The 27,915-nt window shown below is 43.9% G+C and overlaps 1 protein-coding gene across 3 annotated transcripts in view; it reads left to right on the top strand.

The window, feature by feature from the left end:
• Positions 1–2,272: 2,272 nt before the first annotated feature.
• SLC22A23 (solute carrier family 22 member 23) overlaps positions 2,273–27,915 on the top strand; it is a 113,085-nt gene continuing 87,442 nt past the window's right edge. For 2 of the 3 annotated variants that reach the window (XM_027727979.2, XM_027727980.2), the window contains exons 1-3: positions 2,275–3,782; positions 20,365–20,468; positions 25,744–25,898. In XM_027727979.2, coding sequence (XP_027583780.1) covers positions 3,249–3,782; positions 20,365–20,468; positions 25,744–25,898 — 793 coding nt within the window. In that variant the 5' untranslated portion in view covers positions 2,275–3,248. Of the gene's footprint in view, positions 3,783–20,364; positions 20,469–25,743; positions 25,899–27,915 lie in introns of all 3 variants that reach the window. The other variant, XM_027727981.2, reaches the window with a different exon arrangement.

Below are 27,915 nucleotides of genomic sequence, written 5' to 3'. Positions count from 1 at the left end.
AAGCCAATTCAACAGACAAAACTTAACTATCAAGAGCTTTGCAAGTAACAAGAAATTGTTTGGTGACTACATAAGTGGTAAGAAGAAGTCAAAAGCTTTCTCTTATCAGAAAGAGAAAGCTATTGCCTGATGCTGAGAAGACTAAGAGTGCTTAGGCATTCTTTGCACCAGCCTTGGCTAAAAGAGGCCACTTGTAATCAGGTGATTGACATAATACATATTAATGACAAGGGAATAAGGTTTCAGCCCAGACTGAGACAGAACTAGTTACAAGAGTACTTAGATAACTTAAAGGTGTTCAAACCAACAATCTGGTTGCACTTCATGCCAGGAAGTGGCTCAGACAGCATTGGAAACACTAGTGTTTATCTCTGAGAATTCAGAGATGACAGCCAAGGACCCTGCTGATGGAAATAGGCAAAATTGATACCTATCTTTAAGATGGCATTTCAAAATAAATAAGTAAACAAATAAAAAATAGACCAGCCAGAATTTTTTCCCAGAAAGCATCTAGTACAAATGGACACACTACTTGTAAACAGATAGAAGGAAGCAATAAGATAAACAACTATTAACATGAACTTGTCAACAAGAAACTGGGACAAGCTGGACAAATTTCCTTTGGCAATGGAGGAACAGACCTTGGTATGGAAGGAAGGCCTGCACTCATCTGTGTCTTAGACTCTACACGTGTTCATGAATAAGGGAGTTCAGTTTATTTGAAAAATTTAGGCAGTGGGTACAAAACTGTGGAAAGAGCCACCATCAGTGGCTTAGTAGCAAGCAGGTGGATTATAAACACAATTCCAAAGGCATCTGTCCTGGAATCTTTCATTAGCAGCGTTTGGAGCTGGCATTAATTGGGGAGTGACTGCTAACACATTGGAGGATGAAATAAGAATTCAAAACAATCCCAAGAAGCTGCTTGGAAAGCACAGAACATGACTAAAAAGCAATTAGAGGAATTGTTTTTGGAGGCAGGGCTACCTCCTGCACACATAGATAGATGCTGGGGCACTGCTCAGTGCAGGCTGCAGGCACCAGCTGAGGGGAAACTGGAGGAGAGCTGAGGGCAGTTGGTGGCCAAAGAGACAGCAGCACAGGCGGACAAATTGCAGCTGGTCATCATAAAGAAAACATGGCACAGGGACATGATAGCAGCCATCAGATGTAAAAGGACACTGCAATGCAGAAAGAGGATACTTTCCTGGGCAGGGAGCACCACATTTACAATTCAGCAAGGAATATTCAGACAGGAGGATAAAGTGTTGCCTGGGGAGGCTTTAGGGCCTCTTGGATACTGTGACCCCCTCAGAGCAGGACTGAGTGAAGTCCCACAAAAGGGATCCAGAGCCACCCTGAAGTGGTGTAGATGGGAAACTTTCTGGTGTCCTCTGTAAGACAAGGAGTTAAAAGGAGTAAGCTTGAAGGCATTAATGGTGTACAATTTGCTTGCAGAGACCAGATCAAGTAAGTGAAAATTCCACCAACAACTTGCTCTTCCATTTATATTTGGCAATGATGCCAGTCCTCTTCTAATGCACACAAGCATTTTCTGCTCACTAGCCATGTTCACGTGTACAAGCGTATATTGATCTGTTGTCTCTTTCCCTCTTTACAAAGGAAAAAATAACCACACAGTTCAGTAATGCACGGGCTGTGCTCCACGATGGAAATACTGTGAGGCACTTACATGCAGAAGTAAATTTAGGCTTAACATAAAAATAACCTTCGAAATAAAATTCGAAATGCCTGTTTCACAATTAACGTCAGGTGCTAATTTTTTTTCTGATGTGACAGGCTGGTTGAAGCGATCCAGACACATCTCCTCGCAGCGCTCTAGGGCTCAGAAATGCCCTCGTCGCCTTTCGGTTCTTCCCTCCAAGTCTCGCCCTCTCTTCAGCCACCCACGATGCTCCTGCGGCTCGGCGGTGCGGTGCGCTCCCGCCCAGCCCGCTGCAGCCGCGCTGCGTTATTAAAGGCACACACACACCGTGTAAATAATTGATATGGAAACAGCGCGCTGCAGGAGCGGCTGCGCCTCCTCCTCCTCCCCCGGCCCTGCCCGCCCCACCTGCCCCGTTCCGCCGGAGCAAAGAGCGGCCCCGGGGCGGCGCGGAGCCCCCGCGGGGCCGCCCTGCGCCCTCCCCGCCCCGCGGCGCCGTCCCGCCCCCGGTGGGTCCCTGGCGGGGGGGCCGGGCCGGGCCGGCGGCGCGGCGGGAGCAGGTGCGGCCGCCCCGCACCGCGGGGACGGAGCGGGGGGCGGTGGCGCCGGGGCCGGGCCGGCAGGTGGAGGCTGCTGGGAGGCGGAGGGCGAGGAGCCGGGCGGGTTTGCCTGCCCGCCTCCGGAGGTGCGGCCAGCGGCACGGCGCGGGGAGCGGGCTGCCGCGGGAGGCGCACGGCGGCAGCGGCGGCTGTGGTGGTGGTGGTGTCCGCGTCCGCAGCCCGGGCCGCGGAGGGGCCGGCGGGGCCCCTTGCTGCAGAGCTAGATGTGCGGGACGCGGGGCTGCGACGGGTCGGCGGGGAGGTGCTGGAGGCTGCCGCCGCCGCTGCTGCCGCGGCCAGGGGGGAGCCCTTAGCTGTGCGGGAAGCGGCGAAGCCGTGTCGGGAGCTGTTATTTTCTTCTCCTCCTTCCTTTGCCTTCCCTCTTCTCCCTCCTCCCCCTCCTCACCAAAACCGGGAGAGGAGGCGTGTTCGGTGCCTTGCTGCACCGGTTTTGCTTGGTTTGTTGTTGCAGGGTTTCGTTCGCGGGGTGGTTGGCTTTTGTTGTTTTGGTTTTGCTTTTTTCCTCCTTTTCCATCTCCCCCGCCTTCTCCCTTCCTCTCTTTTGGCTCATTGCATGCTCGGATCCGGCTGGATCCTTCCTTTTATTTTCGGCTGTGCCTCTCGGAAGGGGGAAGGGAGAGCTGGGATGAGTGCAGCTTGACGCACAGGCGAGGGGAGGGGGGGCACCGCCGGCAGTTGCAGCGGTTCGTGGCCGCAGGGTGCGGGTGAGGAAGGGAGCGAGCGAGGGGCTCGCTCGGTGCCTCCCCTTTTCTTCGCCCCTCTCCTTCCTCCCCTCCTTCCTCTCTCCTTCCCTCCCTCCCCCATCCGTCTCCTGCCGGGTCCGGCTGGGAGCGTGTGTGCAATATCTTACGTTGCAAGGTGTGTGTGTGTGTGTGCGCGCGCGGAGCAGAGGGAGGGAAGGACTCGCGAGGGAGCCGGGGCTGCCCCAGCTCCCCCCTATGTGAGCCTCCCCGGGCGGCTGGATGGCGATAGACCGGCGCCGTGAGTCGGGCGGCGGGGGCCGTCCGCTGCCGGAGGAGAACGGCTCGGTGCCCGGGGCTGTGGGGGGGGGCGCCGCCGCCCCCCCGGGGCCGCCCCCCGCCAACGCTGCCGGGGTCGAGATCCAGGCGGTGCCGGTGCCACCGCCCGCCGCCGCCTGCAGCCCGCTTCTCCTCGACTACGACGGCTCGGTGCTACCCTTCCTCGGAGGGCTGGGCGGCCGGTACCAGCGGACCCTGGTGCTGCTCACCTGGGTCCCGGCACTCGTCATCGGCTTCAGCAAGTTCTCGGACTCCTTCCTCCTGGATCAGCCCGACTTCTGGTGCCGGGAGGCGGACGGGCAGGGCAACTGGAGCGGGACCCTGGCGCCAATCCACGCCAACCACAGCGGCAACGGCAGCAGCTTCCCCCCCCCGCCCGGGCTGCCAACCCCCGCGACGGGCAACGCCAGCGAGTGCGGCTGCCGCGAGTGGCACTACCGCATCAGAGCCGGCCTCGTCCAAAACGTCGTGAGCAAGGTGAGAAAGGCGACTTCTCTCGGCACCCCTCTCCCTCACCAGCCCTCACGGACCCCCTCGGCCCGACCCTGGCCTCCCTCGGCGCCCCCTCTCTCCAGGACAAGGGGAGCAGCTGGACACGATGTGGATCTGTCCTTGCATGTTGCTGCCGGGTCAGTCAAGTCCCTGTGAGTTACCCTCCCACTAGGATTAGGTGAATCCCAAGTCCCCGCAGTCCTTTCCCTCCCTGGGTGTCACGTCATGCCGGGTGTCCATCGTGTGGACTTGTACCTGCACTGGTTGTGGCTCTGGGTTGCAAAGTTACGTCCTGAAACGGGATCCTATGTGTCTCTTTGGGATCCTGGCAATGGTAGATGTCCTACTGTCTCTGGACATGGGTGTCTGTGGGAAAGATGCTGAGGGCATGTGTCCCTAGCTAGTAAGGGGGAAAGGGTTGTGAAGCAGACTGCAGTTGTAATATCACTGATCTTTGTGCAAGTATCCTAAAGCAGCCCTACAAACCAAAAAACAGGTTGGTTTTTGGGGAAGCTGAAGAGATGGTGATGAGTGAAATAAGACAAAGTTCTGCTGAATTCTTCTGCTTTTGTACTTGATAACTGTTTTGGCAGAGCAGTTAAAGAAGAAATGTCTCACACAAGTTGTTTTACTCCAGCGGCAGAAAGTGCATGCTGCTCTGTTTTGTGTTACCTCATGTAATGGCTAAAGTGGAAAATTTCTAATGAGGAGACTGTGCCGCTTTCTGCACTCACTTTCTATTTGCCGAGTAGTGCATGCAAAAAACCCGCCTTGCCTTTTCACCTGAAAACTCTTGCGTGTTTGCAGTATCAGCCCTGTGAAAACCCTGCTGGCTGTGGATGGGCCTTACTGATATAAACAGGCAACTGGAGCTCTTGGAAATGTAAAATGAAATGGTTACACCAGGGAAGTAGTTCCCTTAATCTCAAGATCCCCTCCTAAGATCAGCAAAAATTACTTCCTGCCTGGGAGCAGTGTTTTAGCTTAACTGTGTTTATCTAGTTGGGATAAAGAAATGCAGAAACAAATGGATGACTGGCATGATCGTGCTTTGGTCAGCCAGCACACATTTGTATTGAATCATCAAAAATCATTTTGGTTTCTCTTTGTGTCCCTTGAAAGCGTGTGCAACAGGGAAAAAGCAGGTAAAGCAAATCCCTCAAAACCTTGAACCCAGAATGGATTAAAAAAAAAAAAGTAACCCAGCTACAGTCCTTTCATGGGAAAAACACAGGTGCATGGTAGACATGAATGGTTTGTGATACATAAATGCATAATGTTGTTAAATATTTAAGAGGGTTAGATTTTGTTCTGTTTATATCCAGAGACTGAGCTATTCATATGTTTGGGTGTTTAACACTGACGCCTTAGCATGAAAAAAATATCTTGAAATATGTCTTTTTAGTCTAAACTGTGAAATTATTTTTTTTAAAACTTTGAACCTTTTGAAGGTCATCATCAAGTTGGCCACAAAAGGTCGAGGGAGAGTTAGTTTGCTGTCTTGCATGCTCCTTTAAAAATAATAAAAAAAGTGTTCTTTGGAAGAACTTGTGGTAAAGGGCAGATCAATTTTAAGGGATAAACAAACATCTTTGGCCCCTGCTGTCTTGTTTTCTATTAGAAAGAATAATAATAATCTTTTGAGACTATGGGTTTTTCCAGTGTGGAGTTTTTATTTTTATTGTATGCTTGCTTCCAAAAACTTGGCAGCTTTTTTGCTTTGATTTGTAATCCCACGTAATTATAATTAGGTTGTTTTCTTGGGGTCAGGATTCCTCCTTAGTTGGTGCTCTGGTTTTATTTTGGGGCTTTTCTGGGTGGGTGTTCTGTCTGTTTTTATCCTAATGAAGAAAGAGAAGAAAAATTCAGATAGAACAACAGCATAGCTTGATTTGGACTTCCTTTCTTATCAACCCCCAGGAGCTCTGATACTGTGGGAGCACTTCTTGTAACCGCTGACTCCTCTTACATGCATCTCACTGTCCTTTGTAAGAAAGGGCTGCTCCGGTGGAATTCAAGAGACTGGATGTTCAGATCTTCCTTAACTCCCCTCAAAAATACATTTGTTTCTGTAATGTATTATGCAATGTTCTCATCTTTCTAAATAGAGTTTTATTAAATCTCAGTCTAATATACGCATCTGTGTAGTAGCCAGGGGTTATATTGAAATATCATAAAGAGAGCCAAAAGTATATTAATAAAAAATGTACTTTTGTTTGGCCAGTAAATCCTCTTGTACTTATCTTCAGCGGTCTGAGCTAATAGCTGTTGGATGCTCCATCATTGCTTTGTCTTCAGAAACAATGAAACAATTCTGGTTATTTAACACAAAGCTTATTTGATATACATGCACATGAGACATCTCCCCACCCTCACCCTGTCTTCTTTGGGAGTGGAATAGCTGTCCTTAAACTGTGTTAAGTTCCACTGTCTCCATAGCCTCTCTCCTAGTGGCACCCTTCATCAGATGCTGTATCTCTTTCCAGGCTTTCTCCGCTCTCCCTTCCCCGATGCCCATTTTCTCCCAGCCTGTGTAATGCTTGGGATTGAGGGAGTGGAGATTTTGCTGTTTCCAGCCCTGCTCAGTACTTTGTTTAGCCCCACTTCTGAGTCTTTGCTGGAGCCAGGGGTGGCCTTGCACCTTCCTTGAAGACTGGCATTTCTGTGTTAGATGCTACCAGTATCCTGACCTCCTTGACTGAGTCACTGGGAACGGTGCTTTTTTTAGTGCTGCCAGTCATTAGAACTGGAAATGGTAATAAAGGATGTAGTGCTTATTATTTAACACTGCTGAAATACATACGGGGAAGAGGTCAGATGCATAATTTAACCACAGGGATTCCAGTGGCCATGTTAAATCACCCTTCTGAGCTAATGTCCTGACTTGGCACATAAATCTTGAACTTTTTAGCTTGGTTTGTACATAAATTTCTTCCTTTAGCACTTGCAAGGCTTTTTCACTGCTAAATGCTTATTTAAAGATTTTCATCTATTTATCACAACATCACCATACTGATATAAACAGAGTACACTGTCCAAAGGAAGGATGCTGAGAAATATACTTTGTTTTTTGCCATGGAGAAACCTGAGATCTCATTTTACCAATTTGTGCAGTGATGCTTCCGGTAAATTATTAGCACTAACACAATGAGCAACATAATGACAACTAAACATGACAACTAAATGACAATGACAACTAAACATGAAGCTTAGCAGGAAGTTGGAGTGTGTGCTCAGCAGGGACTTTTCTAACTCTCTCACTAATCTTTAGTGCCTGCATTTTGGGACCATCTGCAAATCCAGCTGTCATCTTGGGACAATGTTTTCATGGAAGCTTTTAGTTACAGGATTCATGTTTTTTGGTTTTTTCCCCTCTGTTACTTGGATGGCCTGTCCTCTGTGTTTGATTGCGTTAAGTGAGGTTTTGTTGTTTGGCATGCTAATTTGTATAATGGATACCAAAAGCTGATGATGGGCAAGGACTGAGGCTTGATTAAATTGCAGAGGTTGATGGCACAGCATCCCTCTGTGTGCACCCGCAACATTCCAGATCATTCCACCTCTTGGGGTTGGCATAGAGGGAAGCGGTTAGTTGAAGGCTGCGTTTTAATCACTCAGAGCGATTATGTAATAATATTTCATGTCTAGTCACAAGGGAATTCCTGTTGTGGCTGCTTTTATGCTCCAGATGCCTTGTTTTCCTGCAATGCTGTTCTCTTGGCTCTCAACTTCCCACTTGATTTGGGTTGAGTCATCTTCTTTCCAAAGCAACATGGCAATCATTTTACCTATTTGCCACTGATTTGATCATTCTTATGCCAATTTGGCTGAGCCTCTAGCAAATTGTCCCTGCCAAAAAAGCAGAGCCTGAGCCAGGAGAGCCAAGTGGTCCAGGAGTAGTGCTGTCTTGGTATGAACTTGGAGTGCTCTTTGCTCCTGCTGAGGGAGATGTCTGCGACGTATGAGTCTTTCTTTTCCTTGTTTTTATTGTGGTTCTGGCACTTTTCTGGGCACACCTTCGGCTGAATCACCTTCTCAACCTGGTAGAAAACTTTCTGTTTAAATACATTTTTTATTATTTTTTTTTCTGGGTGTTCTGCTGAGTTAATGAAGTGAAATTGCTCTGTGCAGTAACATGTGCCCTAGTCTGTGATATTGTCTTGTGGAATTATTGTAGGTATCTGCAAGTAGCCAGAAATGCCACAGCAAACAAATTTCTTTGTGATAATAGTGATGATAAATTGGTCACAGCTTGTGGAGTGATATTTCTTGGGGTAGAGGATAGGTGTGCATTTCAAATGAACTTTCGGAGCATAATTGTTAATTACTTTGAAGGGATCACTTTGACAAGGTCCTTCCCAAAATAAGAACTATGCCACCCTTATCTCCTCCCATTTGTGCCTATTTGTAACCTCATTTGTTTTTGCATATTCTCCGGTTGGCTGGTCTCTTCAAAGAGACTTCAGAAGCGCTGATGCTTCTCTTTTTTTCCCTGCAACTGACAGGATTTGTCTTGTCAGTGTTAGTTCCTGGCTGACTGGCTTCTGTCTAGTCCCAAATCAGTAAAAACCTTGGGTTATTGTACCTACTGCAGTAGTTGGGGCAGAAGTGTCAAGATTGAAGCTAGTACATCACCTGTGCCCTTGCTTCCATTGGACAGATTGAAGGGGGTGTAGGGACTTGCAAGGCAGATACTTACAATGGGCAGAAAGCATTCTAAATTTCTTTGAAATTACTCTCTCAGCTCCTAATGGGTGCTGAAGAGGTCAACAAGTCCCTGTGGTCAGAGGTATCCAGAAATACTGTCAGACCAGAGCAAACTTCTACTACTATTTTTTTTTTCATGCCTTCCTCTGCTATGGGAGAGATCCCAAGCTTTTTTTTTCCTCTTCCCTCTGCAAGTTAGCTGATAAAGAGTCAGTGGTTGCTGCTCTGAGCCCTCACAGACTTCAGAAATCTTCCTGTTAAAGAGAAAGCAAAGGGGACCTGCTGGCTTGTCCTGCTGCAGCTGTCCTGGGACCTGCTCATACACACTGAGTGTGGTGGAGTCTCCCTCTTATCAGGGCACTAGTGAACAACACCCTGAAACAATGGGGCGAGTTTCTGGCTAAGTGGCATGAAGGAAGGGGACAGCTGTTTCGGGAACAGTACCTGCAGTTTCCCGGTGGTGAAGAAATGTCCTCTGCCTGAGAACAGGAAATAACCCGATGTTTGAGATAACCAAGTATATCACCAGACTACTTGTTTAGTGAGCTTAGATACTGGTTTTGTTTATTTGGAAGTGTTATGTACTGGCTAAAAATTCTTGAAGGAGTTGGTCTAGAAAACAGAGACTGGATTAAGACCAATACTAACATCGGAACTCATGTAGTCTTAGGTTATCTGTCTGGTAAGGATTCTTTTTACTAGAGGGGATGTACATAGAGTTCATGTTTATTATCACCCTTAAGATAAAGCATCTCAGTTACAGGAATCTGATTTCAGGCTACTGAAATAGTTTGTAAATAGTAAATAGTTTGTAGCATTGGTAGAACCAACAGTGATCATCCACAAAGGTAATTCCATATTGAAATCTCTTGAAGACATTCTCAGCTTTCCAAGACTTGCTATTGAGCCATTCATATGCGTCGTGTGTGTCAAACAATTGCCTTTTATTTTTTCCTCCCCCTGGATGGACGTGATATTTGAAATGGTTGGGGTTTTGTTTGCTTTTGCTTCCACTTCCTAATACGTCGGTCATTTAATTTAAATACCAACTCTGCCAATGTTATGGCAGAAGTTGCAGGCTACAGTGAATATTTCCCAGCTGTTCAGGCAGTCTAAATCCAAATTTCTAAAGTGCACTAACAGTTTTACTGCTTTTCACCCTGGCTACATGAGTGTAATTATAAAAGGTGACCTCATGTTTTTTTTTAAAGTGTTTGTCAAAGAGGAGGAACTGGCACTTAGGAAGGCATGTAATTTGTAGCCAGTTCTGATGGTGATGTTGAGATGAGGATTACAGGGCAGTCAAACATGAATGGGTTCATTTTTTAATGAAACAACATCTGGAATAACACGAGATTTATGGTCTTCTTGAACTTAAAAACTTTTGGCCGTACTAATGGTGAAAAGTCTTAAATTAAAGTTTTCCAAATAAATTCTAGAGAGCTGCTAAATTTAGAAAATGCTGGATGAGATAGAGTGCTTTTGTGTACCTCATCTTTTGTTTTCCCTGTCAGCCTGTTTGTTTCTGCCTAGTTTCCCCTCCACGCTACCTAGCATCCCTGCTCAGGACAGTTGTTCTCACTCCCTCCCTTTCATACTCCTTCCTCCTCCTGCTCTTCTGCAGCACAACCAGGCTGGTGGTGGCTTACCCACAAGTAACTGGAATTAATTAGGCTGAGATCTTGCTGTAGAACAAAGGACTGGGGTCTGCTGCAGACAGTATGTGGAAGATCAGAATAACCTGTCATAGAATATGCTGCAGCTTTGCAGCAGTGCTGAGTGTTTAGTTCTGGCACTAGATTCCCTCAAAGCCGCTTCTCTTGGGCTGCGGTCACTTCACTCAAATGTGTGCCTAGATCTCACAATGTAATTTATATTTTTTTTCCAGTAGACTTTTGACAGCAGGTGACTTCGTGTGCGTTCTGAATTCCCTTTTAAAGGCAAGGAGGAAGGAGGGAAAAAGGAGTTTCAACACCCTTTCAGGCCACATCATCAGAGGTCTCCAGGCAAACCCCGTGTCAGTGTCTGATAACCACCCGGCACTATACTAGAGCTGCACCGGTCTGTGCCCAGTGTGGGTGCTGGGGAGCCTGCCCTCCCCACCAGCCTGTAAAACCTGGCAGACAGCAATGATTAATGTGTATGCTGAGTAGTTCCCACCGATCTGGGCCATATTGTACCTGCTGGAAACACACAATAGGTCTGTGCCTATTCCCACCCGGTGGGAGGTGGATCAGTGCTGTGTTTGGTGCGACTGGTGCATTCGGGGTGGGGGGTGGGGGGAGAGGGAAGGAACTCCTGCTTATCCTGTGAGCTGATGAGGCAAGGGTAAATGTGCTCTGGGGGTGATGTGCTGTGTAGGAAAATTCGATGTAATAGTGCCTTGTACTACACAATTTTTTTTTCCCTTATAATCTGGGAAAGCCCCAATTGCCAGTTGTTATGCTGAAACACAAGAACAAAAGATTAGATAACTGAATGTATCCTGATACTCATTTCTGGGATGCCTATCTAGATCCACAAGGAGGAAAGCTCCTTGTGGATCAGGAATGCTACTTTTGAGATGCAGGGAAGTGGTGTGTTCTCCTTCTCCAGCAGCATGTGATTTATAGTTACCCTTGTGTTGTTTTCAGAGCAGGTTGGTCTGATTCCCTAGAAGAGGTTCTTTGCATCCAGGCAGTAGTGGAGGAATTAATTTTGGCCCAAGTACTGTCTCCCTGCTACTCTGCAGCGCTCTGGAGCTGCCTGGTCTCCCCATGGCCTCTAGGTCAAAGTCCATGAACATTTAGACAGTGTTGCAATGTCCACCCTACAAATATTATTAAGGATAGGGACTGTAAATTAAACTGTAAGACCTTTTCCCTGCTATGTCTTCCAGTGCAGTGTAAAACACGGTCTGCCTGAACAATACAAGCTTGACAGACCAGTTTCATATTCTGATTTGTAAAACAAGTGAAATATTTTTTCTTTCTTCCTTACCCTTAATATTTATTTAGGTATGAATTAATGCCAGACCCTGGGGGGTTTTTATCCCTCTGCCTCTCCTTTTCTTCTTGCCTGAGTTGCAATAGCTGTAGTCCGCAAATGATGAGAGGGCAGGGTCATGGCAGCAATTACATGTCAAAGTTAAGGTGTCTGATCTTTTTATCTACAATGGCAAGTATTTCTCATGAGGAATTACTTTCTCCTCTTGTCTACTGCTTCACCCTTCTCCATTTCAGAGTTTTATGCCATGCTTGACATTTTCATTTTTTTCCCCCTGGTTCTAAAAAGACCCAACAAGATAGTAAACTGGGTTTTGCCATGTCATCCCTCTCAAGGTGGCAGCCTGCAGCATGTTTTGAGCATGGGTGTTTTGGTAGGCTGAAAAATACCAGTTCACAAAGTGTTAACTTATTTTTGATAATGAGATGATAACAAATGTTAATATTTAACTACACTGTTGGGGTTTTTTTAGATGTGGTTTCTATTTACAGTGCTTAGACCCGTTCTAAATACAAATTTGATAGCTACTTTAACTTTTTTAGTTTAGTTGCAAAGCAGCACGTACGTTGTTCAGAATAAAGGTGGTGGTCAGCTGAAAACTGAGAAATGGCGCTCAAATACCATTTTTCAGTGTGTATCTCAGTCCTAGGAATGGGTGTAGTTACTCATGGTCTTCATGCAGCCAGAGGGACATGAACAGCTACAAGGTTTTATAGCAAAGACTGGGTTTTAGATTAAAATCAGTTTTGTGACAATGTCTCCTAATCATGTCAGAATAGTGTAGAAAAGATCCTTAATTGCAGCACAGAGATGTAAAAGAGATACTGAAATATCCTGATGCTACTCTCTGGAAAATTATGAACATACTGTTATGAATAGAGTATTCAGGGAAGCTGCAAGCAAGATCTTGTATCTCCCAACCCTTTGATGTTAGCTGACATTATGAAGTTGGGATAAGCGAAGCAGATAACATCAGCTGAGAAGCAAGTTAGTTGACTAATCTGTGGAGGGCGAAGGCTGGAAAAGATCTAAATGTCTCAGAATAAAGGGAACTCCTACTGAAAATAAAAGAAGTAGTGATGGAGAAGTGGGTGGTACCTGGATGCTACTAAAGTTGATTTAATCATGTTAAGTATTCAGAAGAATGTCATATGATTAACAAATCATATTCTAATTGTTAGCGTATTAGCAATGATTATTTACTTAGCAAACTTCCTTCTTCCCTCTCCCAGTGGGGAAAAGAAAGAGAGCAAAGTTGGAATAGAAGAGCTAATTACCCCTGATTGAAGTGTGAAGTTGAAGGATAGATGAAACTTTTCCAGTTTTGCAGTGTTTCAGATGGTATCTCATTATCTTGGGATTTTTGCTGATGTGCTTTGTGGATAGCTTGGAGAGTCTTTTTTGCTTATGGCATAGACTAAGCAATAATTTAGTGCAGAATGTTAAATCTTTTCCAAGTTAGTTTACTGGCTCTGAAATTAAGTCAGTCTGTGTCCTTTTGCATATTTGAAGTGTTGGGCTTGTTTTGTGATTGCAGTGATTGTGAGCCGTCTCATGACACTGGAGAGATGGCTCTTAAAAGTGAGCCATGACCAAAAGGCCTTAGAAAGGCCTTTCTGCTTCTTTGGGGCAAATGGAGCCATGCACATGCTGCACATCCCTGTGGGGCATAGTGGGGACAGCCTGCTTACCCTGAGGTAATTATTATAAGAGGCAATGTGCCTCTGCCTCTCCTATTGCAAACAGCTTGATGCAATCTGTCTTAGGTATCCCATTATCACGACAGAGTTGAAGTTTGTAAACCAGGAGGAAGTGCCATGTCTTATATCAGTGTTAATGCAGTGATGTGTGGCACTGAGCCTGTGTGCTTTATTTTTAAAGCTGAAATACCAGACTTAAGAAATATGCACCTAAAAAGCTAATGCAGAAACTTCACAGCTGTCATGTGTATGAGAAAATGCAGTTTTGAAGGATGTGTTTCAGCAACTTAAACTACATTAAACTTAAGAAATCATTAAGGAAGCTTCTGAAGTCCATGGTTATGCAGTCCTGTACTATTTTGCAGGGTTGGAAACTGTTTTCATAGGTTAATGCAACTGCTTTCATACTATGCTGCACAATCTAATTATATCTTTCTTGGAAGACAGCTAAGCATGTGTCCTCTGGCTCACATGCCCTCCCCTCTTTTTCTCTCCCCACTCCTCTGCCTCCCCATGTCCCCAAAAACTTTGTGGTAGTAGTCAAAAGTAGTTTCTTTGCGTTACTTTTCAAATGGTGCGTTGCCCAGATGGTTGGTCATGTCTATAGTTAAAGCAACCCGACCACTTCTATGACCTTGTGTTCGGTGATCACAAGTGATTTTTCTGGGCTGCAGCTTTCCTTGCCAGGTGTCTGTCATGGTCAGAAATGGATTACTGGTTTCCAAGAATGAAAAGTGAAGAAAATGTTGTTTCCACTGCAAGAAAAACAAATTGGATAAGAAGCTGAACAAAACAAACCCTTGCGTCTGTTGAGTTAGTAAGCTCTCTAGTGTATGAGAATAGGGCCCTCAGGTTTGTTGGGAATGGGAAGAAGGCAGATGTTGAGCTAAAGGTGATACTCTGGTACAAAAAATATCTCTGTTGACAGTAAAAGTTCTTGCAAATTCGGATGATTATAAACTTCTCAAAATACCAGTGTGTACTTGCTCAGTAAAAATTTGGTTTTGAAGTATTTATCTTTAAGGTTCTAAGCACTTTGGCACCAGTCAAAGCTTTTCAGCAAAAGCATCCACTTATGATAAAGCTGAACTGTGTTAGATGTACTTGGCTCTTGGAGGTCTAGCATCACACAGAGAGGAAGTAGCTTGAAAGTCAGGTGTTGACTGTGTGTTGGATTGAGGCATTCAAGCGTAGGTGGTGTAGGCTTATTTGAGTGGCTGTTCAAAGAAAACAAACAACAAAACCCTCTCAATAGCCGGTTTGTTGTTTTTTCTTGTGTGTTGTGTTTTTAATGACTCTTCTGGTTTCCAGTCCACTTGTGTCTGATTAAAAACATAAGGAAAGATGTAGTTTGGAGATGTTTGGTTCTGAATGTGACTGGCAAAAGAAAGAGCAAATCATTAATTTTTATACCTTCTTCTCAAGTCTTCCAGGATTATTGCTTTTAGTTTTTTACTCTATTAATGTCCTTATTTTGAAATGTGACCTTCTTGATACTTCCACCTAGCTGGTTGTACTGGTGGTCAAAAAATGCCATCTGTTCTCAAGAACATTTTATTGACACTTAAAATACAGATCAGGGAGTGCTTTGCCCAGCTGTGATCTGAAGGAAGAGGCATCCTTCCTCTGAATGTTAAATAGTTTAAATATGCTCATGTTGCCATGGCTGAGGAGATACAGAGATGCCTGTGGTAGTAAAACCACCCCAGCTTTAGGTGTTGCAATTGGGCTGGCACATCACTCTGGGAAGCTTCTTCTGCAACCTCTTTAGTGTGGTTTTACTGCACAGTTATTTTCTGTAGAGTTGGGTATCACACCACTTTCTGGAACTCATGCACTTTCCTTAACATTAAATGCGACCACAGTGTCATCTTTGGCCAGCAGCTGAGAAGGGGAGGAGAGAAATGTCCTGTGGCAGTCTGGATGGAAATTTTGCTACAGTGGTCTCCTGTGGCTGTAACTAGGAGTACTACTCAAATTGTTTAGTACTGGGAGGAGGCATTAGTGCTAGGTAGAAGTACTAACTTCTTTGCTTTTCCATTTGTTTGGGGGTTTGTTTATAGTGCTTCATCTGCTGACTTTGAGATTTTCCTCCAGAAATAAGTACCTGGAGACTGCTCTGCCTTTTTTAACATATCTTATATGAGAAGCATAACTTTATTTTTTTACTATTTTATTCTTTTTAAAAACAGCTTTGGTTCATGTTGTTTTTTTAATAAGAATGCTCTAAGAGAATCTGAAAGCATCATAAATTTTAAGTCTCACTAGGTAAGGTATTTACATAGAAGATGGATTCTAGTGCTGTGTGGGGTAAATTGACGGGGTTTGGTTATAAAAAGATGGAGCAGGAAGGAGAGGAACAAAGAAACATGAGAACCAACACACCTCGGTGACGAATGATAGATTCTTGCTTTCATTTATTGGTCTTAAAATCATTATCTAATGTGCAGGCAAGCTGGTGGCTTTTCCCCAGGCAGGGGGGACTTTGGGACTGCTGTGGTAAGCTGTGGCATACATGACTGATATGCAGAGGCCTGGGCTCCCACAGCGAGGCTTTTACCCAAGGGGTTGAGAGACCACGTACAGTGTCTGGGGCATGTTACCTGCATTGGGACAGAGTCTGTGAAGGCCAGCACAGCAGCCAGGTGCTGCCTGGCTGGGGAAAGACCAAGGGTGCAGCTTCGTGCCCGGCTTAGGGCCTTCCAAGGCAGCAACACTGGTGATCCTTTGGTGTCCTCTTGCTGAAACCACTGCAGAGAGCACTCACGGCAGAGCTACCATCCACCTGCAGACCATTTAGGAGAGGGCGGGCTTTCTTTCAGCAGCAATCTGGGCATGAATTGTTGGAAGCACTGTGAACCCACAGTGTGGCAAGAGTGTGTGTGTCCAGTTCCCCTCCCGTGGGCTTTTTGTGCCAGACTCCGAGCAAGCATTGTACTAGAGCATCTCTCCTGTCTTATTGCTTCTTTTTAGGACAGAAGAGTCTACTTTGCACTTTTTCGTGTTACCAGGTTGAAGGTAGAAACCAAATCCTCGGTAGGCATGTTACTATGACCTTTTAGCAGTGGGTATTAAGTCTGCTTAGATGCCACAGCCAGCCTCCAGAGGACAAGGACTTTTGAGGCAGGAGCCCTTAATTGCGGCAGCTTGTGTTTGTAGTTACAAACTTTGCATTTGTGACTTTGTAACTTCATTGCAAATACTGACTCACTGCATGAAACCTGTCCGGATTTTCACCCCTTGTAAAGAGTTACAGAATGGTTACTGTTTGGTTGCATTACCTTTTGCCAGGTGCTTTCCCGGGCAACCCATATTTTAAATAGTCCTCCATCTTGATTGTGAAGCATAGTGAGTCACAGCACGGGTGGTGACTCACTGATACCCGTTAAACATTAGGATCCTTAAGGTGTGACTCCTTAAGCTTTGACTAAAAAAAATGCTGTCACAACATGAAAAAAACCCCACTTGCAATATATTGCACATCTGCATAGGCGGCAAATTCTCTACAATGTACCTTTTCCACCAGCATATTTTATATGCAGTTATTTTTGCTTGGCATAACAATACAGTCCTTTTTCTTTAGCAAGTCATTTATCTGATCTCTTGTATTAGGATGATGGATGGAGGACAGAAAGACAGGGGCACGCAGAGAAATCCCAGGGAAGGTTTAGCAGCATCCTTCCTTTAGGCTTGACGCTGTTAACTCCTGAGTGTGACACCAGGGAATTCAGCCAGAGCAGTTAGGGGGTTTTAATGGTTTCCTGCTTGTAACAGATTAAACTACCTCTTACAAGAGGTGGTAGAGGATTACTGTCCAGTCTCCAGCCAAAACAACCTCCCAGTGCAGATTTACTTGGAGTGCCAGTTGAACTGCCAGTCATCAGCACTGCCCACCCTAGTGTTTTGTTCTACAGGGACATGGAAACCCATCACTCCTTTCTTTGTGGAGCAAACCTGAGTGTCATCTTTGCAAATGAAACTACCGGCACTTGGAGCAGGACCTGCCACGGCTCTGGGCACAGCCGTGCCATGTGGGCACATGACAAATAAGTTCTGCTCTGCTGAGCCCAGGTGTATATAAGGGGAGAGCCAGCACTGTTGCTGTGTAATAGTTCCTGCTTTATTTCTAGCTCTTCAAAGCTGAGGTTTTTCCATGTGGATGGGAAGGGGCAACACAGGTCTCTGGCAAAATTTCTGGGCTTTCAGCATGATGAAACCTTACTGGTTTGCTCTGCTGCTGTGTTAAGATGGGTAGGGACGATATGCTAGCTATTAAATATGTATTTTGTCCTATTAATGTCATCTTTACCTGAGGCTGCTTTTGACTGTAGCATCCATTTTTCTTCTGTCCTCTCTCCTTATTCTTGTCTCTCTTTGCAAGTTGAATGCCCTGGTGGCACCTACCACTGTCGTGCCAAATTTATTTTGGGTAACTGCTTCATGGTGACCTCTCTGTGGTTTGTGACAGCTGCCAGAGGAGAAACCAGGATATACTTGAGCTCTTAGTACAGAGCGAGTAATTTGGGGTCATGGCAGAGTCTCTGGAATTTTTTGTTAAAGCAACTGCTGATATATTTCACCATTTCCCAATTTACAAGTTTGGAGGGTTTCGCAGAGGGAGAGGTTTCAGGAAGGTCAAGGGCTGCCTGGTCTGCTAGCACCCGCGTTAGACTGCCCATGTGGGCTTGGGGGATCAGCTCTGATTTCTGCTGGCCTGCAGAGCGAGTGCTTAACCAAGGGCAGGGAAGGGCCAGATGCAGGGTTTGCAAGGAAATAAGTGGTTTTTATTGTCAGAGCAACTGGGGAGTTGGACAATAGCCTTAAAAACAAACAAACAAAGGATGACTCGCAGATAAGTTATCGAGAGGAGTGGGTGTATTTTGGGCACCACTGAAGGACAAGCTGATACATTGACTCTTCTTCTGCTTTTAAACTCTTACTTTGTGTGCCAGTGTGCCAGAGGGGTTTGACGTCTATTGTCCTGGCCTGAAACTTAACAATAGTCCTTCTTGAGATTTTGGCTCTTCCAAACATGAGCCTTTACCTACGTGTAATCTGGTACTGCACATTCTCTGCCACGGGCTTGTGTGAGGGCCAGCTACCTTTGGCTAGCAATAGTAAGCTTTGAAAATGGAAAGACACCAGGGTATCTCTTTTTTCTTTTTGTACTTGGAGGACACTACTGTTCCTCTGACATCAATAAATTTAAAAATTAATTACTGAATTTCAAAATGTGTGCTTGTATAAATATGACTGTCTTTAATAAATTGAATTTGTTCTCTACAAACAAAAATGATTTTTCATTTTCAAGTAGCATATACACCTTCTGGATTGTGAAAATGAAGCTGGAGCATTTTAAAGCCTGCCTGGAGCTCAGATATATATCTTGAATTTTGTTTTGTTTTCAGCTTGTCTGGGCAGATATTTTTATTTACTAGCTGGAGATTGGTTCTAGAGTTGCAAGTATTAGTAATTGCATTTCCTCTACTTGCTCCTGAAAAGTCAAGGTTTTTGGAGAGCAGTTCTCACTGCCGTGCTGAGCTGTTTGCTGCAAATAATTCATAGCTATTTGGTGGAAAAAATCCTTGCTCAGACTACTTGTTTATGGTTCTTTAGTGCCTTCAGTCTGTAGGGTGGAAGATTACACGTGTATGTCCCAACTTGTACAGATCAGTGCAGTGGAGAACTCAAAAATACATTTAGCTTAAACAAAAAGCCTGATCCTGAAAGCTGGCACGTTTCTTTTGGCCACAAAATTGTTGTACCTCTTAGTGACATGGTATATTGTAGTGAGGACATCTCTGATGTTGAACTGGAGGGCTGAGTCTTGCCTTATTTGTGGGAGGGTTGTACGTCATGGAAATGTGCAGTGCACCTAATTGAACTGTTTTGAAGGAAGCTCTTTTTGAAGTTGCATCTAACTTTTAAAAATAAATTGCATACTTCTACTTTGTGTTTTTGGCTATGAAACTCCAGTTCGTGGTGTCAGGAGGGCTGCTACTATTACATTACACACAAACAGCCATTTATTCTGCAAAGTTTCAATTCTAGAGTGTCTGACTCTCCAAAGTTAGCTGTACTTATTTGTCATGTAATGTGCATGGCTCCCATTACCATCAATATTTGAGTGCCTCACAAACCGCAAACAAACATATCTTCTTATATTTATTCAAGGGTATAATAGTAAGTATCCACACTTTACACATAAGAGAGATTAAGTTACATCTCTGAGGGCAATGAAGTTGTTGGGCTAAAGCCAGGAATGCAATCTGGTTCTTCTGGTTTCCTCTGCCTAGAAGGAAAATGTCTTGGAGTTTAGGGAAGCCTCACTAGAAACCTTGTTTTTCCTATCTTTCTCATGGGAATGAGGCAGTACCCTAATGACAAATTGCCTGAAATGGTTCTTTTCCCCTTCCTTTGGACAGAAGGGTAATTTCAGTTTTAGGCATAGCTTTATTGTGGAGGTTCAGAACCTGTCTGGTCTCTGAGCCATGAAATGTCACCGTGGGGGCTTCTGTCCCAAGAAGTTGCATGGCTGTGCTGGGATCTCCAGCTGCCCTGTCTAGCTCCATGCCAGGACTTGTCTTGACAAGCTGTGCCTTTATTTAGTCTTCATCCCCTTCCACCACCTGGGGAAATCAAGATGCTTTTCTGAAAACAAAAGAATCCTGACACTGAGAGCATGAAGCTAATGGCCATCGGGTCTGTGGCAAAGCAGCTGTTTTTCCCAATATTTCCAAGCAGCTCTGAGGATATCAGCTGGAGCACTTGCTCTTAAATTGTCAGGCTTACTGCTGGTGGGCTTCATGGGGCTCTGATAATGGGTGTCTGGGACTGCAATGACAGTGAGATGCTTCAGCTGCAGCAGTATTGCCAACGTCAGATGGAGATATCCCCTTAGGCTAAACTTGTGTGACCTGGAGAGGGGGAGACTTAAGTGTTGGATATTGTCATCTTACAATTAAGGGTCTGATAAAACTCACTGAAGTAAATGAGTCTTTAATTTGCTTCTTGAGGTCTTGGATTTGACTTGAGGGGGAAAGCTTTCCTCTGCTGTTTCCTTGCACTTGTGTTAGGACTGACATTTGGAAGAAGCTCTGCACTGATATTACTATGTTAAAACACATCTGAGAAACTAATTTATTTCAGTTTATCTGTCTCTTTTTTTCTTCCAGTGGGATCTTGTTTGTGATTCTGCCTGGAAAGTCCACATTGCTAAATTTTCCCTGCTTGTAGGATTAATCTTCGGCCACTTAATAACAGGATGTATAGCTGACTGGTAAGTGAAAAATTCTTTAATGCAATGTAACTACAAATAAGTAACAGTATAAAATATTGTTTTGATTGTCTTCTACTTTATATTCATGAAGAACCTTCGTGTAATGATGTCTCAAGTTCTGAAAGAACCATGATGGACAAACAGTTTAAAACTGTTTTAATTGTTTGAACCTGAGTAATTTATATCAAGGTAAATAACACAGACTCTTCTCTATTTGACTTAGCTATTTCCTGCTGACACAACTTATTACAGCTGTAAAGCTAGTACAGAATTGAGTATTTTCTAATTATACAAGTGAAGCCTTTAGTTTAGGGTTTTCTTTTGCTTAAATAAGAAGTAGGGCCAAAAGAAATTGGAAGCGGCATTGATTTCACTGAAAACGTGACTAATGTAGTGTCAGCCTTGTGCTTACACAGTATCTTTCGGTGAGTTGAAGGCTGTCTTTTGCAAACCTTTCCCTTGTTCTTCTTTTAAAGTTCTTGTTAAGCAAACATTTTGATGTAGTGTTAAGGATTTGCTGACTAATGTCGCGCTAGTATTGGGTTATTAAACTTAAAAGAGTAGACTGCAATTCTTTAAACTGCTATAGTTAAAGGCGTTATTGGATACTCCAATTATGCTGAGGATTCAGCTTTTATTTTAGAAAATGGTCTTGTAGTGTAGAAGAGGGGAAAGAAAAATTAAAGGGATGACTCAAGTGATTTCAGTGGAAACTTGCAGCATCTGAAACAATAGTTCTATGATGCTGTCCCAGTCATTTCGGTGGCTTCTAGCACAGTTGCCAGTGTTGGTGCTTTAAATGGCCCCAAGTTAACTCTTTTGCCATTAACTAGAACAGGAAAGGAAGAAGAGTTGCCTATTAGGGAAATCTTATAAAGCCTCAGCAACTCACCAGTCAGCTGGGAGAGAAAAGGCCCCCTGCAGCTGTGCAGTAATTTGGATCAAGCATTCCTAGTGAAATTGCATCTTAATTCTTGAATAGTCGCTGAAAGTTCTTGGGCAAGCAAGGAATCATGACTTTTCAGTGAAATAGGGAACATGCATGAAATACAGTTGAATTTGATTAAAATACCACAGTAAAACGGGGCTCTAAAAACTCATAGGAAGTATAGAGGAGAAATGAATGAGAGATCTTGCTTGGCTTTCCTAAAAAGGAATCAGTGTGGAGAAAGCAGACTTATTACCAAGTTAGGAAAGTGGTGCTATAATTGACAAATAAGCCACAAATAAGTGAACAACTTGTTGCCTAAGGCACTGGCTTTGAGAGAGAATTGCAGTAAGCAGGTTTAATAGCTCTCTGCTACCAAAAGGAGCATTCTGTGCTTCCATCCATTTCTGTCCCCAGCGTGTACTTTGCGCTGCCACATGCGTTTGTTGGACCCCTCTGCGAGCTGCTTAGCTGAGCTAATGCAGCATAAAATTACCCTAATTTTAAAATACCTAGAAATGTCTAGTGAGTTTATGAGAATCTGGCTTCCAGCTGTGGTACAAAGGAGAAAAAGGGTAATTTGGTGGCTGGAGGGAACAGTGACCCTTTTGTGGGTGACCAGAATGGACACAGTTTGCTGCCACCAAAGCTAGTCCTCACACTCCTGTTTAGTGCCTGTTGCCAGCTGATGTACCTAACCCAGTAGGGCTCCTGTGCTGGATAGTCTTTTCGTCATTTAACAGTAGCATTTGGGGACTGGTAAAAGAACACCTAAATGGAATTTACTTTGCTGTTTAATCACAGCTTCAATTTCTGCAAAGGTGGAGAGTTGTGTGGAGAGATGGATACAAAGGGAATTGTACGGATTGTACCTGTAGGAAGAGAAAATTAAGTAAAAAAAGGATGTCAGTCCCAAGCAAGAGCAGAGGAGATTAAACAGAGTAATGTATAGGAATTGTTACAAAATTTCAAAATCTGTTCTCATTTCACTTATATACTGCTCTCCAGTGTAGATAATTAGAAGATGCTTTGGGTTTTTTTTAACCACTAGGGGTTTTTGTTTTCCTTTTTGAAAGAAGGTTTTAAAGGTGTACAAAGCAAAGGCATAGAGTGTATTAAAGCAATTTGCTAAGTAAACTGAGTGCTCTCTGTTCAAAATACAGTTGGTGTGCATGCTGGGATAGCTCTGTGTGGAAAATCTATAGGAGGAAAGTCTGTAAACATGCTCAGATATGTGAAGACCGACTGTGTCCAGCGCCTGAATAAGTTACTTGTTCCACAAGCAAAGTGCTACTGGCAATTTTGCCAGCTCCAGACTGAGGTTTGTGTGGAAGGCTTCCTTCTGGAGCAGGTGGGCTTGGTGTTCATGTAGCATCAAGACAGTAGGTTGGTGCCTCTCACTGTCCTACAGTGCCCCTGCTTTGCACCTGCTCTGATGCTTTTTGGAGCCTTTATGTCAGTTCAAGTCCCAAAACCAAGAGAGAGCCTGCAAAGAATGTCATGGGAAGAGCAATTTGATCAGCTGCAACAGCAAGGTACATGCGTAGGAGCATGGGAAGAACAGGTCTTGTCCTCAGACCATTCACTCTTCCCCTGTGGTGCAACTCTGACATTAGGAATATCTTTTTGATGTATTTGCTTATCACACTGTGTGGGTTGCAGATTCTTCAAAAGCCTGGAATTGCTTGTATCCCTAGTTATTTACCTGTGCAGGCAGCATTTAGCATTTGATCTAGATAATAGCATGCAGTGTAGGCTGAGACTTCCGTGATACAGAAATCTCTCTCTGGAACAGTTTGGATGGCAGCAGATAGCATCCTGGGGCTGTTTTACCAGCGAAATTGTGTATGGTTTAATTTCTCACAAGCATTTCCATGTACTGTTAGATAATTCTGTCTGCATATAAAAGGCTTTTTTTATGCTCTAAGACACCATCCTGTCAAAACACTGCTGGATCACCAAATATATGGCTGATAGCTGCCCTGGAGCTTTGTTTTTTGAGAAGTGTACTGCATGCCGGGGTGAAGAACACTAGTTCTGTGTTTGTGAGGACATGCCTCCTACCAGAGGGCTTACCTGGCCTCAGTTGGCTTTCACAGGCCCAGGAGGCCCTTCGATTTTCTGATTTTTCATTACCAGCAACCATTCATTTGCATAACTGGTATAATGGTAGAAGAAATTCTGCGTCGTAATAATGGATAACCTCAAGTACGGAGGATGGGAGGAGGGGAAGAAGGGAACTGAAGTATGCTAAGCATGAGGTCTTTTTCAATCAACATCAGGGAATGGCAGGTCAGGCTTGTGATGAGAATTAAGTTCCTAATTCTGAGGGTTTGCATAATGCCTTTCATCTGCAAAACACTTCCACAAATACTAATTGGTATGAATTACAACTTGGCATAACAAAAATGGGGCTGCAAAAGTCTGTGGAGGTTGCTGATAACGCAAAGTTCATTTGCTTTTTGTCTGTATTCAGGGTTTCATGTGAGTTACTTCCCTTCCCTGCCCCAAGTGCTTTGTGTTCTGTAAATGTAAAATCTGAAGCACACACAGCAGTAACTGCCCCCGTGTCCAGCATGTCCCCAGTGCATTCCACATCACCAATCCAGTGATGTTATGTTCCCACCCTCAGCTCAACAGCAGCTCTTCTTCTGGTGGGCTGGGCTTGTACGCTGATGGAAAGCAGCCTGCTCTGACCATGCTGTCTTCAGTTTGCACATTGGTTCTGTTTTAAAACATTGTTCTTTTTTAAAAATTTTGAATGGCTAATGCCAGCAATTTAAATCTTTGAGGTGCCCCACAGGTGATGCTACAGCTGAAAATTATAGTAAACCTGTTTTCATGCAAGGAGCCATGACATCACTTTCTTAGGTGTGACTTTGAAAAAGCCCGAATGATGACTGGTGCACTCTTCTAGTTCCCAAAAATGTAAAAAATTATACCAGTGTCTCCTTTTCAGCCCTTTTCTCCCTATTTTATGGATCTTGTCCATTTTAAGTAATGCAAACCCCAAAGTTGTAATTATGAATGCATATATATAATGTGTTTAATAACTGCTGGTAACAATCTGCTGAAATAATTGAATAGAAGTGCTACAGTATGTGAAGCTGGACTAAGTTGTGAGATTTAAATGCTCTTTATTGTGCTGACATTCAACCTGATGGCTGGCTTGCAGCTGACAGACTGCTTTGAATGGGTCTGTGAAAGCTGCCTACGAAAAGCAAGTTCATGTATTCTTTGTGGAAATGGCATATGGAGCTGACTAAAAGGGATCCTCAGTTCCACTGGAAAACTTGTGGGAGTTGACAAGTTGAAAAAAATTTGGAAACCTCCACATAATGATCCAATTTTTGCTTAAAAATAGCCATGTGCTCTGGTGCTTCGTATCATTCTCCTTGCACAGGAAGAGAGGGGGAGAAGGGGAAATTATAAACACTAAGCATATGAGTAAGAGATGTAAAAATCTCATGTTCCTTGAACATAAAAGAGCTAAACTCTGGAGCGACTGCCCCCACATTCAGTGGCAGCATAATTCTTTCTCCTTGTCAGCATTGCACCAACACATGCAATTAGAGGTTGCAGCTGCAAAGGAGGGCTGCAAGTCCTCATGCCCCTGTTGCCTGAAATTATTTTTGGAGTGGTTTATTCCTCACCTTCCAGTCAGGCTGGTTTTGTGGGTCTCTGCAGCTGCTGTAGGGATACCAAGTGGAGGGACTTGAAGCTCACAGTTTTCTTGTGAGTGTTACTTTCAGCTCTCTGAGGCTCAGCAAAGTGACGTGAGTCCTGTTTTGTGCTCGGTCCGTGTTTGTTAGGCTTACCTGCAACAATGAGACCAAGAAAAGTAGTTTTTTTGAGCCACCTGCTCTTGCAGATGAGGCTGAGAAGCACATGTCTGTTGGGAAGAGGAGGCCCCTGCAGCTAATAATGTACTATACCATATAGCATATAATACCATATACTCTCCCATGCTACTACAGAAAACTCTGAGGAGTTGCTTTTCATCTCCAAGGAACTTATTTATGGCTTTGTGCTAGTTCCTAGATGTTTCCTTGTTTATCTTTGGTGTTTTGAAAATGCTGGTTAAATCAAGCAGTAATACAGTGTGCTGTCTCTGCTTAATCCCCTCTGAAATGAACTTGTCAATGCAAAGCTGGCAGAGAAATCTGGGGTTTAGTGGGCAAAAAAAAAAATAAAAAAAAAAAATTGGAAGACTGAAACAAGCATTAAAAATTGATGGCAATGTTTGGAAGGGATTGTATGACTTGTTCCCTTCTTTGCCAGTTTTAATGATCTAGCATTATGTCCCTCCTGGCTTTTAACTGTTTCTCCATACTTCCTTATTTTTAGGGTTGGTCGACGGCCTGTGCTGCTCTTCTCTGTCATATTCATTTTGATATTTGGACTGACTGTGGCACTCTCAGTGAATGTGACCATGTTCAGCACACTCAGGTTTTTCGAGGGATTTTGCCTGGCTGGAATAGTCCTCTCCCTGTATGCACTGCGTGAGTATACCTTCATCACCCATACAAATGTAACTTTATCCAATAAGTGGTTTGCTGTTCTCTGGCTCCCCACTTTTGTTCAAACAGATCAAACCGGGATCATATGGACTGAAAAAGCTTTAGCCTGAGTTTTGGTAAAGAGGTAGGGATTTTGCAGCTTTCTCTTTAGGTTGCTACAGAGCAGTCTGTAAAGCTGTCTCAGAGCTCATTTTAAAAGAGTTATAAGATGGTTTGGGTTTGGCTGTTGTTATTTAAACCTAGAAGTTATCCGTGCCATAGCCATAATGTGTAAGGGGAGTAGATTTCACCTTGCAGTATTGAGCTCAGTAGGAGACTTGCCACTTCTGCTGTCTCTAGCAGTATGTACTCTGGCACGTTTTCAGAGTTTCCTCTGTTATTTGGAGCAAGATATCCTGTGTCCCTGCCTCAGGATTGTAAAGTTACAGCAAAAATATGTGAGAAGTACCTGAAGTCCTTTTATCAACTTCTTGTTGTTGTTTCTGTCTGTTTCATGAGGGGAAAAAAAAGAAATCTCTGAGAGAAACTTGAGGGAAAGCTTGTACGAAATATCTACATGCTTATATGTGAGGTGACTAGTAAACTTGTAGCCAAAACATTTGAAAACCCCTTTGGGAGGCCTTGCCTTTGGAGAGTACATGCATGGAGAGTACATACATGCCATCAGCCTAATCTGTGTCCCTTGGGTATGTTCCAGAGATCATCTTCTGCTTCCTTGGCTATCTGTAATTAACAGGTAGTACCACACCAACTGAGGAAAACACAAAATTTCCTCCTCTTTATTATGGCTCTGTAGAAGTATTATCTAATTATATCCTGGAAGTTGCTGTACAGATCTTCATAAACTTTTATTAACTTCCTATTGTAGATGGCATCTAACCCATCAAGATTTAGCACAATATCGTTACTTTGTATGGAGTATTTTGTAGTATTAAGTTCCCCAGTTTTTGTTTTGGTTTTGGTCTGCACTAAGGGGAAAGGGCCTGACTGCAGGAGACAGGATTTTGTTCTGTATTGCACTACTTTGTTATACCTGATATGGAATCCAAGATACGTGGCTTTTTTCCTTCTTCTTACCTTTGCTTATGTAATCTCTAGTAAGAATTTTTCACCAGACCCCAAAACTACCACTGAAGACTTTATAGTTTTTTGGGGAAGTAATTTAATCTGTGGTTCCCATGGGAGGGGGCTTCAACCATTGCCAGTGTAACATTCAGCTGGATAACAGGCTTGTTGGAATTTTTCGCAGCCCAATGTAACACGTTAGATTTTCTTGGTTGGTGGATGTTTTTTTAAGAGAGTCATTGCAACTGAAGATTTTCATGCAGAAATGCCAACTAAGTCAATGTTTCATTACACACCTTTTTATGACTGGTGTGAAAGTGTGTTTGTGTTGCCTTAAACCAGACAATAGCTTGCCATCCAAGGCTTTCATTCAGAAAATGGCATATTCTGGTTACTTCATGCTCTTCTTGGTCCAGAGTAATGATTTGAGTCTGATATTTTGTCCTTACTTCCCCCAGGTGTTTGCTATAACCACTGCTGTCTGCATAGAGAACACATAAATAGAGCTAGTAGGTGTTAGGAGAGATCTGTGTGAAATTAGCTGCAGGCTGAACATCAGCTCATTTCCATGGAAGTGAGAAAATGTGAAAGATGCAGCACCTGCACCTCTGATAAGTCTTCTGGCCTTCTGTCTCAGGAGATGAGGGGAGTGGGTTTTTACTGTATTAAAAACTTTCATTTAAACAAAACAAAAAAAAGGTTGTCACCTTGGTGTAGAGTAGCGGGAGAAAAGTAATCCCTAAAGTCATAAGAGAATGGGAGTAATAGTTTTTTTTTGTTTGGTGGTGGTTTTGGTTTTAGCCCTTGTAATCTATTAGGCTTCCTCTCAATCTAGATTTACTATCTTTTCATTTCTGCTGGAGGCCATAGCATGCCGTTGCATTCCTGTGTGGAGTAATATTATGATTCATAGCCCCTCTTCCCTTTCCCTTAA

This window comes from Pipra filicauda, unplaced genomic scaffold (genome assembly GCF_003945595.2).
Source record: "Pipra filicauda isolate LSUMZ 115617 unplaced genomic scaffold, ASM394559v2 scaffold48_size3843733_pilon, whole genome shotgun sequence".
In the NCBI taxonomy this organism is placed as follows: Eukaryota; Metazoa; Chordata; class Aves; order Passeriformes; family Pipridae; genus Pipra; species Pipra filicauda.
This window is presented reverse-complemented; position numbering and strand designations above follow the sequence as displayed.